Source organism: Balaenoptera ricei, chromosome X (assembly GCF_028023285.1).
Source record: "Balaenoptera ricei isolate mBalRic1 chromosome X, mBalRic1.hap2, whole genome shotgun sequence".
NCBI lineage: Eukaryota > Metazoa > Chordata > Mammalia > Artiodactyla > Balaenopteridae > Balaenoptera > Balaenoptera ricei.
Window position 1 is genome coordinate 92,581,955 of NC_082660.1, and position 19,694 is coordinate 92,601,648.

General features: G+C 38.9%; 1 protein-coding gene across 1 annotated transcript; it reads right to left on the reverse strand.

Moving 5' to 3' along the window:
- Positions 1 to 16,290: 16,290 nt before the first annotated feature.
- On the reverse strand, positions 16,291 to 18,985 carry LOC132357135 (melanoma antigen preferentially expressed in tumors-like). The gene is made up of 3 exons (XM_059910428.1): positions 18,696 to 18,985; positions 17,639 to 18,241; positions 16,291 to 16,804 (listed from the first exon to the last, which is right to left on the reverse strand). The coding sequence occupies exons 1-3, from the start codon at positions 18,983 to 18,985 to the stop codon at positions 16,291 to 16,293; spliced, it is 1,407 nt and encodes a 468-aa protein (XP_059766411.1).
- Positions 18,986 to 19,694: the final 709 nt, after the last annotated feature.

The window sequence follows — 19,694 nt, forward strand, 5'->3', positions numbered from 1 at the left end:
CCTATACACTAATGATGAAAAGTCTGAAAGAGAAATTAAGGAGATACTCCCATTTACCATTGCCACAAAAAGAATAAAATATCTAGAAATAAACCTGCCTAAGGAGACAAAAGACCTGTATGCAGAAAATTATAAGACACTGATGAAAGAAACTAAAGATGATACAAATAGATGGAGAGATATACCATGTTCTTGGAATGGAAGAACCAACGTTGTGAAAATGAGTCTACTACCTAAAGCAATCTACAGATTCAATGCAGTCCCTATCAAAGTACCACTGGCATTTTTCACAGAACTAGAACAAAAAATTTCACAATTTGTATGGAAACACAAAAGACCCCGAATAGCCAAAGCAATCTTGAGAAAGAAACACAGAGCTAGAGGAATCAGGCTCCCGGACTTCAGTCTATACTACAAAGCTACAGGAATCAAGGCAGTATGGTACTGGCACAAAACCAGAAATATAGCTCAATGGAACAGGATAGAAAGCCCAGAGATAAACTCACGCACCTATGGTCACCTAATCTATGACAAAGGCGGCAAGAATATACAGTGGGGAAAAGACAGCGTCTTCAATAAATGGTGCTGGGAACACTGGACAGCAACATGTAAAAGAATGAAATTAGAACACTCCCTAACACCATACACAAAAATAAACTCAAAATGGATTAAAGACCTAAATGTAAGGCCAGACACCATCAAACAAAGGAAAACATAGGCAGAACACTCTATGACATAAATCACAGCAAGATCCTTTTTGACCCACCTCCTAGAGAAATGGAAATCAAAACAAAAATAAACAAATGGGACCTAATGAAACTTAAAAGCTTTTGCACAGCAAAGGAAAGCATAAACAAGACGAAAAGACAACTCTCAGAATGCGAGGAAATATTTGCAAATGAAGCAACTGACAAAGGATTAATCTCCAAAGCATACAAGCAGCTCATGCAGCTCAATATCAAAAAAACAAACAACCCAATCCAAAAATGGGCAGAAGACCTAAATAGACATTTCTCCAAAGGAGATATACAGATTGCCAACAAACACTTGAAAGAATGCTCAACATCTTCAATCATTAGAGAAATGCAAATCAAAACTACAGTGAGATATCATCTCACACCGGTCAGGATGGCCATCATCAAAAACTCTACAAACAATAAAACACATATCACATTATTAAACTAGGAATCTTGTTGAAAAACCAATATCATACAGATGAACAGAATGAAGGGAATTCCATACAAAACTTTGTAAAAAAAAAAAAAAAGATAAGGAAACAAAAGTGCACACATATTAAACAACCATGAAGGAGAAAAAGACTGGAAGTCAACACTCCAAACAAAATTAATTATACTCAAGCAAGCATTGGAGGATATGAAACCCACCTTAAATAGAATATTTTAAAAAATCAAAAGACAGAGATTGACTAAAAAGAAAGGCTGAAGCAAAGATTTTATAACCAACTGGGGTGTCCTTTAAATATCACAGCCTACAGAAAAAGCTTTTCAACTCGTAGAAACTTAGGAAATTCTGCACCCCTCAGCCCTTCCTAAGGAAGCTACCAGAGCAGGGGTCTGCAAGCTGGCCCACTGAGCCAAATCCAGCCCACTGCTTGATTTTGTAAATAAAGTTTTATTGGAACAAAGCCATGATCAATCATTTATGTATTGTCTATGAATGCTTTTGCACTCCAGTAGCAGAGTAGAGTGACAGCGACACTGTGACCCAGGAACTTACAATATTTCCTATACTTCTCTTTACAGAATGTTTGCCAAGTAATCTAAAAGAGGAACTGGGATTGTGATCCCACTGCGATGAGAAGGAAAACTTCACCAAAATACCTAATGGTGAGTATTTTACATACAATAATAAAATCAAGGTGGAGGAAAGGGGAGAAGACTAATGTACAAAAGTTTTATGCTGTGAAAAAAAGACACGGAAACTGTGCAACTAAAAATGAGAGAAGGGAGAGAAGTAGAAGAAAATAGAACAAACTTTTTATCATAATGCACCAGGTGAGTGTTAAAAGATACTGGAGGAAAAAATGCGTAGACCAGAGAGTAAAGTGTTAAGAAAACAGGTGGTTCAGGATGATTTTAAGAAAGCATTAAACGGGACCAAAAACATGTCTTAATGATAAAAGCCAAAACTCACAATGAAGATATAAGCCTTAGGAATATTTATGCACCAATAACAAGCAAACACCTTTATAAAGCAAAAATGCAAGAAGACGTAGATAAGATAATAATAATAACAACAGGAAACAGAAACGGTAGGAGATTTAATACACCAAACTCAGTCTAAGGCTGATCAAGTCATATAAAAAAAAGAGAAAGCTAATCAATAATGTTATATAGGCAATATATTCTTGTCAAAAATGCATCATAATTATCTCACAGAGTTGAGATAATTAATTTCTATAAAGTAGAAATAGTACAAACAATCCTCTCTAACCCCAATGCAATAAAAGTTAGTAACAAAAATTGAAAACAGAAAGGCCTTTCCACCTGAAAAAAATTTTTAAAGCTTCTCTTAAAAAATGTTGAACATAAGAGGAGATGCAAACTCAAGTTGCAAAGAAATTTTTTAAAAGAATGACTATGAAATACTACATATCGGCATCTATGGGATACATTTAGAGCGGTGATCTGAGGCAAGTTCACACAGTACACACTTTTATGAGTAAAAATGGAAGAATGAAGATAAATGAATTAAAGTATGGCCTCAAAAAATGAAACAAAGAAAAAAAAAACTAGGAAAAAAAGAACAACTAAAGAAAGCAAAACATAAAAGCAGAAATGAATGAGATACAAAATAGAAAAACAAAATCTTGCTTTTCAAAACGGACAAACCCCTAGCTGGCTTGATGAAGGAAGAAAGGGAGAGATCACACATAGACAAAATAATAAATGACAAAGGAGAAATAATCACTGAAACAGAAAATAGAAGAGATTACTTTGCCAACCTCTATGCAAATAAACTTGAAAATCTATGTGAAATAGGTAACTTCCTAGATAAATACAGATTACCAAAACTCTGATTCTAGTGTTAGAAAGCTTAAATTAGGCAATTTTCATAGAAGAAATAAAGTTATTACAGCAATACCCCCAAGAAGCACCTTGCTCAGATGGTTTTACAGGTGAATTCTAGTAAACCATCAAAGAACAAATAGTACCAAAGCCCTATGAGTTATGTAAGCACATTAGAAAGGAAGGAAACTTCCCTAACTTCTTTTATGAAGCCAGTAGGATGCTAACAGGTAAAACGTGGATACCAAAATACTAAATAGAATATTAGCAAACATCCAACAATACATTTAGAAACTAATATACTGTCATCAAGTGCAATTTATTCCATTAATACAAGGCTGGTTCTATATTAGGAATTCCATTGATATCATTCACCATAGTAATATAATTAAGGCCAAATATCATATGATTAAAACCACAGATGCCAAACAAATCTTTGGGAAACTTCAACACCCATTCATGTTAAGAAAAGAAAAACCTCAAGGAATGGGAAAGAGGGATGCATTCCTAACATGATAAAAGATATATAATTAATTCCTCATGCAAGTATTTTATTTAGTGGGGGACTACCAGAGGTTTTCCAATAAGGTCAGGAACAAGAAAAGTATGCCCATTATATCATTCCTGTTCAATCTTCAACTACGAGCATTAGTCAGTTGACTAGAGAAATCAATTAGATTTATGAGAATGAATAACAAGAAGTAAAGCCACCTCTGTGTGCAGATGATATTACCGTACACCTGAAAAGCCCTATAGAAACAATGACAGATTAAGTAAAACAATCAGAGAAATCAGCAAGGTAGTAGGATATAAAGTTACATACAAAAGTCAGTGGTCTTTGTGTACACACACACACACACAGCTGGAGGACACTTTAGTAGAGAAAATTCCATATACAGTAGCAAAAACAAAGCTTAAATGCATAGAAATAAACTTAATGAGACCATCTACGCAAGGAAAATTTTTAGACACTCCTGAACGACACAGAAGGAAACTTGAATAAGCACAAAGACATTGGTCAATGTTCTTGGATAGAATAACTCAACATTAAAAAGATGTCGGTTCTCCCTAAACTAATGTATAAATTTAATATAATCTCAAAAATACCAGCAAACGTTTTTATGGAGTTAGATCCATGGATAATAAAATTAATATTCTTTTTTAAATCATGCAAGAATAGCCAGGATATAAGTGAAAAAGAAAACCTATACGTGGGGAGTAATGATACCAGACATTAAAGCACGCTATAAAGCCTCGGTAATTATAACACCGTGGTACTGGTACATGAATAGACAAATAGTCCAGTGAAATAGAATAGGAAACCCAGAAAAACAACAATAACATATGGACATTTCAGTATATGATGAAAGGGCATTTAAAATCACTGAGGCAAAGATGGACGTTCAATAAATGATGCTGGAACAACTGAGACATTTGGGAAAAGAATCAATGTAGATCCATATCACACACCATACACAAAAATAAACTGTAAACGGGTTAGGAATCTAAACAAATGAAACCATAACAAAATCTTTAAGAAAATATGGCAGGACTCTGCTTTAACCTCAGCGTAGGGAAAGGCTTTCTAACTGTGACTCAAATTTCCAGAGGCAATGAAAGAAAACAACGATCTATGTGACTACAAAGGATTTTTTTAACGTACGGCAAACACATCATAACTAAGTCAAAAGGCAATTGACAAACTGAGATAAAGTATTTGCAGCATGCCTCACGGACAAATGAATAATAGTCCAAGTATATACAGAACTCTGTATTCCTACAGAAAAATGGGAAAAGACATGAACAGAAAATTCACAAAAAATATATAAAACAGTCCTCAAAGTATAGTCAAACTTTCTCTTAATTAGACAAATGCATACGAAGACAATACCGAGATATCATTTCTCACCTACCACATCAACAAAGGTCACAAAAGTAGGGCAACATGTTCTCTTAGTGAGTCTGTGGGGAAACAGTCACAGTAGCTAGTGGGAGTGAAAACCAGTACAACCCTTCTGGAGAGAAATTTGGAAATACCTAACAGAACTACACATGCACTTAGCTTTTGGCCCAACAATACTACTGCTGGGAATAAAACTTGAAGATCCATTTCCACCAACACAAAAATACTTATGCCTAAGGTTATTCACTGCAGCACTGTTTGTAGTTGCAGAATGTTGAAAACAAGTTAAATGCCCCTACATATGTCAGCAGAGTCCAATGCAGTTGTAAAAAAACAAAAACAAAAAGAAAAACAATGAAGCCCTCTATGGCATAAAGAGATTTTTAATGGAATGCTGCTAACTGAAAAAGGAAAAGTGCAAAGGAGCATTATAAAATGCCGTCCTTCATTTAATAAACAAGGGAATATAAGAACACATATATGTATCAGTTCATTTGTGCAGAGTAAATACAGGAAAGATTAAACCAGAAACTAAAGAGATTGGTTATCTACAGGGGGAGTGTGGGAAATAAGTGGGGAACGGGAGGGGGTTAGAAGGCGTGAGGAAAGAGTGACAGTTGTCTAATAGATGTTTCTGTGCAGCCCTGACTCTTTGAGTCACAGTAATATTTCACATACCCCAGAATTAAATAAAAAAATTAAAATCAACTAAGATGTGGGGAGGAGGCAAACTCAAACACAAACACCAACAAATTAACCTAACTATACTACAAATGAATGTCTTAACCACAACTGAAGAGGTGAGAAAGAAAATAGCTAAGCTAAGCAACTTGGGAAAATAGTACTTCTTTGATTGCATCCTCTGAGGCCTACGGCATAAAGAACTGTACACAAACACAAGTTATCAAATCTGTTTCTAACAGGTGTATTGGGTAGCATTTCTGCAACTATTTCATGAATATATCAGGAATGAACAAGTAAGTAAATATTGAAGATAAGGAGAGCCAGGTCGGACAAAGAAGTTACAAACAAGGCTACAACGGATTAAAATTAGAAGTATCAGTATGAGCTCCTGGCTTTCAATATCTATACATATAGGTAGAGAAATTGAGAAGTATCTGTAAGCACGAGCATATACATACAGGATATTTCCTTCATTTGTGGATGGAGAGGGAGGACGTAGCAGCAATGAAACCGCAATAGCAACGAACACACACTGAGATATTGGTTTCTAAATGTCATTTTCCAAGAAAAGGAAGCATGGCTCTTTGCAGAAGTGTTTTGATTTCAGGGCCGTGGTGGGGACAAGAACACAAGACGAACAGGAATACCTTACAATGCCAGCAAGGAAGTACACAGAAAAGGATCAGGTCATGCTGAAAGAACACAGACCCCACCAAAGGGAGCTTGCGGTCACCAAAGCTGGAACAATTCAAGAAACTAAATAATGATATAATTTGATTATAAGTCACAATATAACATAGTTATTCATGATTCAATACTGACATAAATCATTTGATTAGTTATTTGATTCAATAATTTGAAATCAATTTTATAAAACAATTTTTATAAACAACTTGAAAATTTATAAATAAATACGTGGGGGAGAAAAGACAGCTCTTCAGAATTCCAATGAACCAATGTAGTAGGAATAAGGAAATAGAAAGTCACCATTAAGTCATAATTGTTGTAGGCAAGATCAACAGATGGATTTCAAAAGTCGTGAATAACAGTCTGAGAAGAAATAGGACATTTTCATAGCCTGAAAGTATTTCCTACACGATATTTACTACTTACAAATAGGAAAACAGTACCATTACAATGGAGCAACACAGTTGTCCCTACCTTAATCAAGTGTTGCAAATGAATATCATCATTAATACAACATATGGACACCATGTACCCCCTCACATGATGCTTGCAGAAGGGAACAGAATCGCTTTTGCAGCGCCGTGGTATAAGACCCAAAATTAAGGCACAGTGACATGTATGCCCTGACATTCGGGGGAAAACCCAGAGGGTCTCAAATGGACTAACCACAAGTTCCCAGTCCCCTTTTGTGCTCCCAGGAAGAAGGTCCCCTAGCCAAAGAACCAGCCTTATCATGGGAACTAGCCACAGTGCCTGCTTGCCCCTGACTATCGGGTTTCAGTTCCCTACCAGCTCACAGAAGTATTCAAACAAGCCAATCACATCCTCCCATGTGACCCAAGGGTCACCTCGTCCTCTTGCTACTACAGACTGCCCCCCACAGCCCCTGCTTGTTCACTCTCTTCCAGAGAAGGACTCCTGTGAGGCTCTACCTGGCCAGCAGTGTCCTCCTCCCCAGGCTGTGAGTAAAACGTTACTAATAAGCTGCTGTGGGTAGTATCTGTCCAGTGTCAGGTGTCGTGTGTTCAGCCACCCCCAGAGCACTAGGGTGGAAATTCCTCCATCACCAATGGGATGAAGGGGAGGAGAATAAAACAGGTATTGTTGCCAAAAATGTATAAGTTCAATCAAGTCACAAGAACACATCAGACAAACCCAAGTCGACAGACATTCTATAAAATACCTGACCAGTATCTTCAAAAGCGTCAAGATTGGGAAAGACCCAGAAAGCTGAAGGAACTGTCAGCCTGGAGGAGACTAAGGAGAAATGATGGCCAAATGCAATGTGGTATCCAGAATGGGATGCTGGAATAGAAAAATGAGATTACTGGGACAAATGGTGAAATTCAAATAAAGTATGTAGATTAGTTAATAGTACTGCATCAATGTTAATTTCCTAATTTTGATAATTTTTCTATGGCTATGTAAGATGTTAACATTAGGGAAATCTGGGTGAAGGCTTTCTATACTATTCGCAAAGTATCTGTGAGCCTAAAATTATTTCAAAATAAAGCATTAAAAAAAATTCAGTGGTTAAAGGAATGGTTATTGTATAAACGACACTGTTTAATAATAGTTTAACTAATTGAAATACCGTTAGGAGGATGGATAAATGCTCGAGCCGCATCATCCATTACAAAACTATTTCAAACTGCTTTAGAGAGCCCATTAAAATAAATGAAAGTGCAGTCATCTCCAAGATGTAGATGAGTATTTATCTGCTCTTCAGAAGATAACCATTTTAAGTATAAAAGCAATGGAATACCATACATATAGAGAGAGAGAGAGAGACAGAGACCAGAGAGATACAGAGAGAGGTGGGGGAGGGGGGAGAGAGACATACATTTCAATACTTACAATTTAAAGTCTGAGATATCGAAACAAACCGCAAACAAAACTGAGGTGCAAAGGAGAAATGCCTTTTTTTTTTTTTTTAAGAAGCGGAAGGCTGATCGAGGGATTTTAAAGAGAGAGCGCGAAATGATTAGCCACACGACTGAAGCGAATCACAGCTGAGGAAAGAGGAACGCACGGAGCATGGACAGGACAGTGGACCAAGCAATCCGTTGGATTGCCTTTCCTATTAACCCCCAAACCTTGACCCTGGGTAATTTAATTTAGGTCAACAGAGGCGTAATTTATAGAAAGAATGCTGTTGTAACTTACCTGATTGGAACAAGAGTTGGAAAAAACTTGAGCTGTCCAAGACCCCAGCAGTAGGAGCACGTTCCTCCCTCTCTGAAGCTCGCAGCCGACAAGCCTCAGTGTTTCCGGCACTGGGCGTCTTAACGCTTCTCTCTCAAAGTTAAACTCGCCGGAAAAGGACTTGGATTGGTGCAGCTCAGGTCAGGTGACCCCCTATCCCTCAATCTACTGGGAGGCGGGGCCAGATTCCCGACCCCACCCAGAGGGACCGAGGGGAGAGAACCTTAGGCGTGAGAGGGTTCTTCTCAGGCGCCAACCCCACCCTCCTACATCTCCTTGGCACAGTGTCTCTCCTCGTGGCCTGGGCAACGCCTGGCCAGGGTTTCTGCCAGGCCCCGTCTCAAACCTAGAGAGCTGACGTCCAAATTGATAGGCTACACAACAGGGTGTGTGAACTTAAAAACGAGTGGCCACTGATGACAGAAAGCCGTCAGACTTTAGTGTCCCTGGGGCTCTGCTATAGATAGATAGATAGATAGATAGATAGATAGATATAGATAGATATAGATAGATATCTATATATCTATATATATCTATATTTAACATCTTTATTGGGGGATAATTGCTTTACAGTGGTGTGTTAGTTTCCGCTATATTAAACAAGCGGTCGAGTCCCCACCAAAAGATAGGAAAAATGTATTCTTGCCTCTGTGCAGTAAAGCCAGCAGAGCATTTACATTATTTGACAAAAGCAACGGAATGGAGAAAACTGCCACCCGCTCATACCTCTCCTATCAATTGCAAGGATAGCTAATAGTATTTGTTTCCAACCCTCTCCCTGGACTCCTGATTCCACTTCTTCCCTGTCTGCTTCCTTTTCTGGTCCCAATTGTTTACCACCTTTTGGAATACAATACACTTTATTCATATGCTGTTTTGTAAATTGGCCATCTCCCGTGGTGGAAAAATATAAATTCCAGGAGGGCAGGAATCTTTGTTGGTTTGTTCATTAACATATCCTAAGTGCCTATAGTAATGCCTGGTTCACTGGATACTTGAATATTTGTTGAATGAATTTCTCTCCAGCCACACTAGCCTCTTTTTTGTGCCTCTAACCCTAACTCACCAAACATGTTCCCCAACAATTATGTGCTTTCCTGTAACAGCCTGCCCCAGATAGCCCTATAACCACCTTCCTGACTAAACTCACATCTCTGTCACCTTATCAGACAAGCCTTACTTTCCTTCATGACACTTAGCATTTGAACATAGCTTTTCTGGGTTGTTTTTCTTTGTTCGTTTGTTTTCCTTTTTGTTTTTATTTTGCTTTAGTTTATTTTGTTATTTTCTGTTTTCTTTCTTCAACACTTTTTCTTTTTTTCTTTTTTCTTTTTATTTATTTTTGGCTGCGTTGGGTCTTTGTTGCTGCGTGCGGGCTCTCTCTAGTTGTGGCAAGCAGGGGCTGCTCTTCGTTGCGGTGCACAGGTTTCTCATTGCAGTGGCTTCTCTTGTTGCGGAGCATGGGCTCTAGGTGCGTGGGCTTCAGTAGCTGTGGCACACGGGCTCAGTAATTGTGGCTCGTGTGCTCTAGAGCACAGGCTCAGTAGTTGTGGCCCATGGGTTTAGTTGTTCCCTGGCTGTGGGATCTTCCCAGACCAGGGCTCGAACCCGTGTCCCCTGAACTGGCAGGCACATTCTTAACCCGTGCGCCACCAGGGAAGTCCAACATTTTTTCTTATACTCTAATTGCAGATAAAGAAGTAGACCAGCCACGGCCATTTTAATTTTTGCACTACAATGTCATCTTTCAGTAGATGGGGTAATGGCTTCAAACATCTTAAGACTGGATCCCTGGTTTTATGGCTTTACCACTTAGTGGTACCACAGGCTACACGACCTTGGCCAGGCACATCAGCTCTTCCAAGATTTCATTATCCATATTCAAAAGGAGAATGGCAATTTTTTTTTGGAATTTTATTTATTTATTTTCAGCAGGTTCTTATTACTTATCTAGTTTATACATATTAGTGTATACATGTCAATCCCAATCTCCCAATTCATCCCACCACCACCCCCAACCCCCCTCCACTTTCTGCCCTTAGTGTCCATACATTTGTTCTCTACATCTGTGTCTCTATTTCGGCCTTGCAATCCGGTCCATCTGCACTATTTTTCTAGATTCCACGTATATGTGTTAATCTACGATATTTGTTTTTCTCTTTCTGACCTACTTCACTCTGTATGACAGTCTCTAGGTCCATGCATGTCTCTACAAATGACCCAGTTTTGTTCCTTTTTATGGCTGAGTGATATTCCATTGTATATATGTACCACATCTTCTTTATCCATTCATCTGTCGATGGGCATTTACGTTGCTTCCATGTCCTGGCTATTGTAAATAGTGCTGCACTGGGGTGCGTGTGTCTTTTTGAATTATGGTTTTCTCAGGGTATATGCCCAGGTGTGGGGTTGCTGGGTCATACGGTAGTTCTATTTTTAGGTTTTTAAGGAACCTCCATACTGTTCTCCATAGTGGCTGTATCAATTTACATTCCCAGCAACAGTGTAAGAGAGTTCCCTTTACAAGGAGAGAATTGTTAAGTCTGTGAGAGAAATGCCACTTGTCATATACAAGGGAACAGCATAAGGCTATCAAGAGATTTCTGAAAAGAAACCTTGCAGTCCAGGAGAGAGTGGGATGATATATTCAAAGTGCTGAAAGAAAACAAGCGACCACCAAGAATACTCTATTCAGAAAAGCCGTCCTTCAGAAGTGAAAGATAGATGATGACATTCCCAGACAAACAAAAGCTGAGGGAGTTATTCACCACTCGACCTGCCTTACAAAAAATGCTAAAGGGAGTTCTTTGAGTGGAAACAAAAAATTAACAACATGAAAACCTACGGAAGCATATAACTCATACGTAAAAGTAAGCATATAGTCAAATTCAGAACACTCCAACATCGTAATGGTGGTGGGTAAAACACTTTTAACTTTAGTATGAAAACGGAAAGACAAAAGTATTAAAAATAAATACAGTTGCAATAACTCATTAGTACTCACAATATAAAAGATACAAACTGGGACATCAATAACCTAAAATGAGGTGGGAAGAGGTAAAAGTGTAGAGATTTTGCATATGATCAAAGTTAAGCTGTTATCATCTTAAAGCAGACTGGCATAACTAAAGATATTATATGTAAGCATGGTGTTAACCACCATGGTTAATTAATTTTAGTTTTCTTTTTTTTTTTTTGGTAAGTCTTTGAAATGCGGTGCATTATCTCAATATGTAAGCAATATGAACAGATTATTAAATAATTTTGCATCCTTTCTCTTCTTTTAATTGAAATATAGTTGATTTACAATATTATATTGGTTTTAGGTGTACAGCAGAGTGATCCAACATTTTTTCAGATTATACTCCACTACAAGTTATTATCAGATAATGCCTATAATTCCCTGTGCTATACAGTATATCATTGTTGCTTTCCCATTTTATACATCGTAGTTGTATCTCCTAAACCTATGCCCCTAATTTGTCCCTCCTACCTTCCCTCTCCCTTCTGGTAACCAAAAATTTGTTTTCTATATCTGTGAGTCTGTTTCCATTGTGCATGTGCATTCATTTGTATTATTTTTTAGATTCCATATATAAGTGGTATCATACAGTATTTGTCTTTCTATATCTGACATTTCACTAAGCATAATATTGTCTAGGTCCATCCATGTTGCAGCAAATAGCAGAATTTCATTCTTTTTATGGCTGAGTAATATTGCACTGTGTGTGTTTGTGTGTGTGTGTGTGTGTGTGTGTGTGTGTGTGTGTGTATGCCATATTTTTCTATCAATTCGTCCGTTGATGGGCACTTGGGTTGCTTCCATATCTTTGTTATTGTAAATAGTGCTGCTGTGAACCTTGGGGTGCGTGTATCTTTTCAAACCCATGCTTTTGTTATTTTTCTGTATATGTATCCAGGAGTGGATTTGCTGGATCATATGGTAGTCTTATTTTTAGTTTTTGAGGGAGCTCCATATTGTTTTCCATAGTGGCTGCACCAATTTACACTCCCACCAACAGCATACAAGGATTCCCTTTTCTCCACATCCTCTCCAATATTTGTTATTTGTAGACTTTTTGATGATAGCCATTCTGACAGGTGCGAGATGATATGTCATTGTTGCTGTGATTTGCATTTCTCTAAATATTAGTGATGCTGAGCATCTTTTCATGTGCCTGTTAACCATGTGTACATCTTCTTCGGAAAAATGTCTATTCAGGTCTTCGGCCCATTTATCATTGGGTTGTTTGTTGTTTGGATATTGAGTTCTATGAGCTGTTTATATATTTTGGATATTAACCCCTTGTCGGTCACATCATTTGCAAACATTTTATCCCAATCCTTAGGTTTTCTTTTCATTTTTGTTGATGGTTTCCTTTCCTGTGCAAAAGCTTTTACGTTTAATTAGGATTCGTTAGATTATTTTTGTTTTTATTCCTTTTGCTTTAGGAGATTTATCCAAAGGAATATTGGTATGATTTTTGTCAAAGAGTGTTCTGCTTATGTTCTCTTCTAGGAGTTTCATGTTTTGAGGTCTTGCATTTAGGTCTTTAAACCATTTTATTTTTGTATATGTTGTGAGGGAACGTTCTAATCTTTGTTTTACATGTAGATGACCAGTTTTCCCAACACCACTGATTGAAGAAACTGCCTTTTCTCCATTGTCTATTCTTGCCTCCTTTTCTGTAGATTAATTGACCATACGTGCATGGGTTTATTTCTGGACTGTCTATTCTATTCCATTGATCGATGTGTCTGTTTTTGTGCCAGTACCATGCTGTTTTGATTAGCTTCATTGCATAGTCTGAAATCTGGGCTGGTTATACCTCCAGCTTCACTCCTTTTTTTTCTCAAGATTGCTTTGGCAATTTGGGGTCTTTTGTGGTTTCATATGAATTTTTGGATTCTTGGTTCTAGTTCTGTTAAAAAAGGCATGGGTATACGGTAGGGATTGCATTAAATCTGTAGATTGCTTTGGGAAGTATGGACATTTTAACAATATTAATTCTTCCAATCCAACAGCATGGGATATCTTTCCATTTCTTTGTTCATCTTCAGTTTCCTGCATCAGTGTTTCATAGTTTTCAGATAGGGCTTTCACCTCCCTGGTTAGGTTTACTCCTAGGTGTTTTATTCTTTTCAATGTGATTTTAAACGGAGTTATAAAAAAAAAACCTTTCTGTTTGTGATATTTCTTTATTAGTGTATAGAAATGCAACAGATTTCTGTATTTTAATCTTGGATCCTGAAAGTTTGCTGAATTCATTCATTAGTTCTAATAGTTTTTGGGTGGAGGCTTTAGAACTTTCTATACAAAGTATCATGTCATCCGCAAAGAGTAACGGTTTTACCTTTTCCCTTCCAGTGTGGGTACCTTTTCTTTTTTCGCCTGATTGCTGTGGTTAGGACTTCCAATACTATGTTAAATATAAGTGGTGAGAGTGGGCATCCTTGCCTTGCTCCTGAATTTAGTGGAAAGTCTTTCAGCTTTTCGCCATTCACTATGATGTTGGCTGTGGGTTTGTCGTAAATGCCCTTATCATGTTGAGACATGTTCCCTCTATACACACTTTGTTGAGAGTTGTTGTCATGAATGGATGTTCAATTGTGTCAAAAGCTTTTCCTGCGTCTATTGAGATAATCATGTGATTTTTATCTTTCATTTTGTTAATGTGGTGTCTCACACTGATTGATTTGCAAATGTTGAATCATCCTTGTGACCCTGGAATAGATCCTACGTGATTTATGGTGTATGGTCCTTTTGATATATTGTTGGATTTGTTTTGCTAATATTTTGTCCAGGACCTTTTCATTTGTATTCATCAAAGATATTGCCCTCTCATTTCCTTTTTCTGTAGTGTCTTTGTCTGGTTTTGGTGTCAGGGTATTGGTGGCCTTGTTGCATTCTTATTTTATGATGTCTTTGAAATGCCATGTGTTATCATTTCAACAAAGCAACAACATATACAATTCATTTAACCTGTTTGTCTTTCTAAGTCAGAAATGCAGTAACAAAATGGAGGTAAGAACAGGTTATTAACTATTTTTATTAATTATTAATTTTTACATTATTTTCTCTGTTTTTGAAATGCAGTTTATCACTTCAACATGTAAGCAATAAGAAAAAATAATTGTAAAAACTTTTTTACTGAGTCTTTAAAATGTGTGTGTTATCATTTCAACAAGGAAACAGTGTAAACATCATTCATTACTTTTACATTCTTCTTTCTTACTAAGTCTTTAAACTGCAACCTGTTTTCATTTCAACAAGGAAAATGCAATCTGTTTTCATTTCAACAAGGAAACACTATACACAAAATACTAATTATTTTTCCATTCTTTTCTGTTATCAGATCGTTGACATTTTCTATGTTACCATTTCAACATATAAACAGTAGGAACAACCTATTAATTAACTTTATTTTCTCTCAGTTAGTCTTTGAAACGCAATGTTTTATCACGTTGACACGTAAAGATATAAACAGGTAATTATTATAACATTTTTCTTACTAAGTCTTTGAAATACAACGCTATCATTTTAACAAGTAAGGATATAAAGAATTTAATTTACATTCTTTTATCTGTACTGCCTTTGATATGCAGTATGTTATCATTTCAACATGTAAACAATACACGTAAATTATCAATTAGTTATTCTACACCCTTTGTTTCCTACTAACTCTTGGATACACGGTGCGCATTCAACACCTAGGGTACATCACATTTGAGAGTAGCCAAATTTCTAGAGTTCAGAAGCCACATATGGTTAGTGTGCACCATACCGAGCAGTGCAACTCTAGTGGAAGAGCAGAGGGAGCAAATACATATGCAACAATGTGTACCATGAAGGAAATATACATGGTACATTAAGAAAAAGCAGCAGCAGAATAAATCTACTTAAATGGGGAAGTAAGAGAAAACCTATCTGAGGAGGTAACATGTAAGCCATGACCTGAGGCCTGAGCAGCTATCCAACAGCATAAAAAGGCCAACATCATTTGAGCAGACTATATAAGGGGAAAAAGCGAAAAAAATACTGTGTTATGTGGGAATAAATAATTTCCCAAGTCCTCTAAGAAAGAGTAGAGAAACTGATAAATCATAGGAATGTCTACACTCTGAGTGAGATCAGGGACTTTATCTTTCTTAGCACCTGGAAAAGTACCTAAATCATAACAGATACTTGGTGAATGTGTGTGGAATAAGGAATAACTGAGCCAGGGGTCTGAGAACTGGGAAATCAGGCAGCGTTATGCTGATGAAGATACCAGTAGGTAGTGGGCATAGTTTGTTTCCTTTTAGTTGCATTTGGTTTCTCACAGGCCACCTGAGGTAATCAGAAACACAAGAAGTTTGCAGGTCCCTAGAGGGTAAAATTATTCAACAACTACCACCTCTAGGAAGAGTTTCAATTGATCTGACTTGTGTCAAGTGCCCATAAATGGATAAGTGAACCAATCAGTGTGGATAAGGAAATGATGTACCATGACTGGGTCAGCTTACGTCACATACCCAACACTCCGGTTAGTAACCAGAAGACGTAGCGGGCAGTGGCCAAGAGATCCAGAGGACCTTTCAAATTCCTGTATTTCCTTTTAAAAGTTCCTCTTTTATAGAGATCAGTTTACATATCCAGTGTTCCTAACCCAAGTTTCCTAGAACAGTAGAACTTTACATATGTGTCTCTACAAACTTGGGTTTCAGGCGAAAAAAAAAAAAAAAAGTGAACGCTTTAATGGCCACACATCAGTGTTGAAACACCTCCTTGTACTGTGGACATCACTTTGAACAAGTGGACCAGGTCATGTCGTCCCGCTGTGCCCCGTGCAGCATCGCCTCCAACTGAGCCTGGACTTCAGCAAGTTTCTGTTGGTCCAAACTCTCATGAAAATTCCATTCCTCGTAGCAATGGACAGGGACAGGATAAATCACGTACTTCAGCTTCATCAAGGATGTCAAGTGCTGCAGAAGGCTCTTGAGCACAGGCATCGTAATGGGATTGAAGGCAAAGCTAAGGACACGGAGGTGGGTACAGTGGCTCAGGGCTGGGAGGACGGCAGAGAGAGTAGAATCAGTTATCATACAATTATTTATCTCCAGATGTTGCAGGGTGCTTGAGACCTTCTCCAGCAGAGTCTGGAAGGGCTCATAAACTTCTGAGAAGATCTGGTTGTTACTGAGACTCAATACCCTTAGGTGGGTGGCCTGAGAGCTCTGGGACAGGACAGTGACATCTCTGCTAGAAAGGCTACAGAAAGGTAGATACAGTGTATCCAACTGAGATGGCACAACTCTAAAGAGAGAAAAAAGTAAGATTATTTCAGAAGAATGAGGGCAATGAGCCCCAAATTATAGGTACCTAAGGCTCTAGAATAAACTACTGTGTTCATGGTTTGCAATAGGTGGTTAACACTGTGGACTTTGGGATCAGACTTTATAGATTTGTGACCCTGAGAAAGTTACTTTACCACTCTGAGGTACAGGGTTTTAATCTTGAAAATGTGCACAGCAGTAATTATTATACAGAAGTGCGGGAAAGATTAAGTGAAGAAATTGCATGCACTTAGTATATACGACATAATCAGTGTTGGATCTGATTCACTAATTTGGCGAGGATGGGTCTGGGAAAGCAGCCAGCTGAGGGTTTCCTTTGACTAGTTCCCAGATGACAAGCTCTCAGTTCAGGGTCTAAGCCTTGGGGAAAATACAGGAGCAAAATTATCTGGCAGTGTTAACTATTGGGGCCCATCCATGGGCATGTGCATTAGTCCTATAGCTTAATGTTTCTCCATCTGAATGCCTCCCCTTCCTCTCTAGAGAGCTGTAAAGTCCAATAGGAGAAGGACTGAGTCTTTTTCACCAATATATTTACAGACTTATCATAGTGTCTGCCCACGGCCACTGAATGAATGAATGAATGAATGAGCACAGCTTCCTTTTCTAACCTCATCTGCTGCTCACCATAAGGTAGCCCTCTCTCCCCCAGCTAGGTTCAAACTCCCAGCAGTGCCTATGCTGAGGCAAAAGGAGAAATGGTTTACAAGGAGCTTAGGAAGACCCAAGCATGGTCTCTTCTGTCTTAACAATGAGGTGTTCAGGGAACCCAGGTTCTTCCCCACCCCCTCACCTGAGCAGTTTGTGCAGTTGATCTGTGAGGCAGAAGAAAGTCAAGCTGAGCTCCTGGAGATTGTCCAGCTGCCCAAGCCAGAGGAGAAAAGATCTGAAGTTCCTTCTCTTATAAGATCTAAAGGGGATGTTACACAGAGTAAGGCTGTTCAGGTGGATCACCCGAGCCAAAAGGGTGACAACTTCACTCAGATTAGCCTGATCCATTTCCAGGTGCTCAATGCACCCCAGATCCAGAAACTGCAGGATACTTTTGTGGGCAGACATTCTATCGATTTGCAAACCTCTGCAGCAGAGGTGCAAGGACCCAAGGTTCTGCTGAACTTTACTACAAAGGAAAGAGAGGAATTGCTCTGTTCTCACAGTACTATTGAGGGAAATTTCCACTAGTAATTCCATGGGTTCCTGAGCTGATTGAGGCTCAGACCCGGAATTACCAATCCCGAGGCACCTGACACTATGCTCAGCTTCTTCTATCTTAAGGATAGAGTGCTGAGAGTAAATGCATGACTGAAAACAGAAAGGGAATGCGGTCCCAATCTCAGAGCATATTGTCTCACAGTCCAGGTCACGCCTTAAATCTAGGATCCTCAGTTTGGGCCCCCTGTAAGGAAAGGAAGAGACAGAACACATGAGAGATAGCTGATTTTAATATAACCCAGCAAGATCAATGATGAGAAGCAGGGACAGAACACTTTAACCCTGGTTTTCACTTCATTGCCATTCACCAAGAAGTTCTTGCCACACAAATGCAGCGTCTTTCATCCTTTCCCCACCCCCTCCTTCACCTCCGGGCTTTCCCTGTCTCAATGCCCATATTCCACTTCTGTGTAATCGCACTCAGATCCATTCATAGTGTCCTCAAACACCTCTGTTCTATAATCAACTCTATAAGGCAATAGAGTCCCGAAGGTGACCCCAAGTGCTGACCGACAGCTCTGCAAAGACTGCAGTATTCACCATTGGCTACTGTTGGGAGACGGTTAGGTATCCCCCTGCCCCAGGCTACAGCATACCCTCCTGCTGACTCCCTGTGTCTCTACTGGTCATAGTCTTACCAAGAGGAAGAGTTCTGGGCAGGGAGGATCTGTAGACCATCAATCATGGCTTCCAAGATGTCATAGTATGACTCTCGTGTGTTCAATGACCCAATATGGAGACAGCGAAAAGGCCAAACCTGCACCATTGCCTTTAGCATCGTCTTATGCCCACCCAAGAAGGCAGCATTGAACAATGGAACAAAGAGGTCTCTTGGGATTTCGTCCAGGGCATGGATAGCTGCAGGCTCATTATTCAGCAGACTCTTTGCAGCAAGCTCTAGGAGTGTGCCTGTGGTCTTTTGGTCCATCTTCAAAAACCTGCTTCAGAGTAGAGAATATTTAGAAATCCTGAGAAGATATCTAGAGTCACTTGTTTGCTTCCAGGGTTAGCTATGGACAAAATACTTATTGAATAAGTATGTGGTGAATCATAGGGCCAACTCAAGTGACCTCTACTATAGGACTAGAATGAAAATGGACTTGTGTGTATATTTAATTATATATGTGTACACACACGTGTGCGTGCACACACACACACACACACACACACTTACGTGAGATAAAATGCCATTAGAAATCAGAGGTCAGTTAGCAGAAGACAATGCTGACCACCTAGCTGCCTTCCTCAAATTATTTCCTCCTGAGGAGCTTCAAGATGGCAGAAGAGTAAGACACGGAGATCACCTTCCTCCCCACAGATACATCAGAAATACATCTACATGTGGAACAACTCCTACAGAACACCTACTGAACACTGGCAGAAGACCTCAGACCTCCCAATAGGCAAGAAACTCCCCAAGGACCTGGGTAGGGTAAAAGAAAAAAGAAAAAAGAGACAAAAGAACAGGGACGGGACCTGCACCAGTGGGAGGGAGCTGTGAAGGAGGAAAGGTTTCCACACACGAGGAAGCCCCTTTGTGGGCGGAGACTGCAGGTGGTGAAGAGGGGAGCTTCGGAGCCACGGAGGAGAGTGCAGCAACAGGGGTGCGGAGAGCAAAGCGGGGAGATTCCCACACG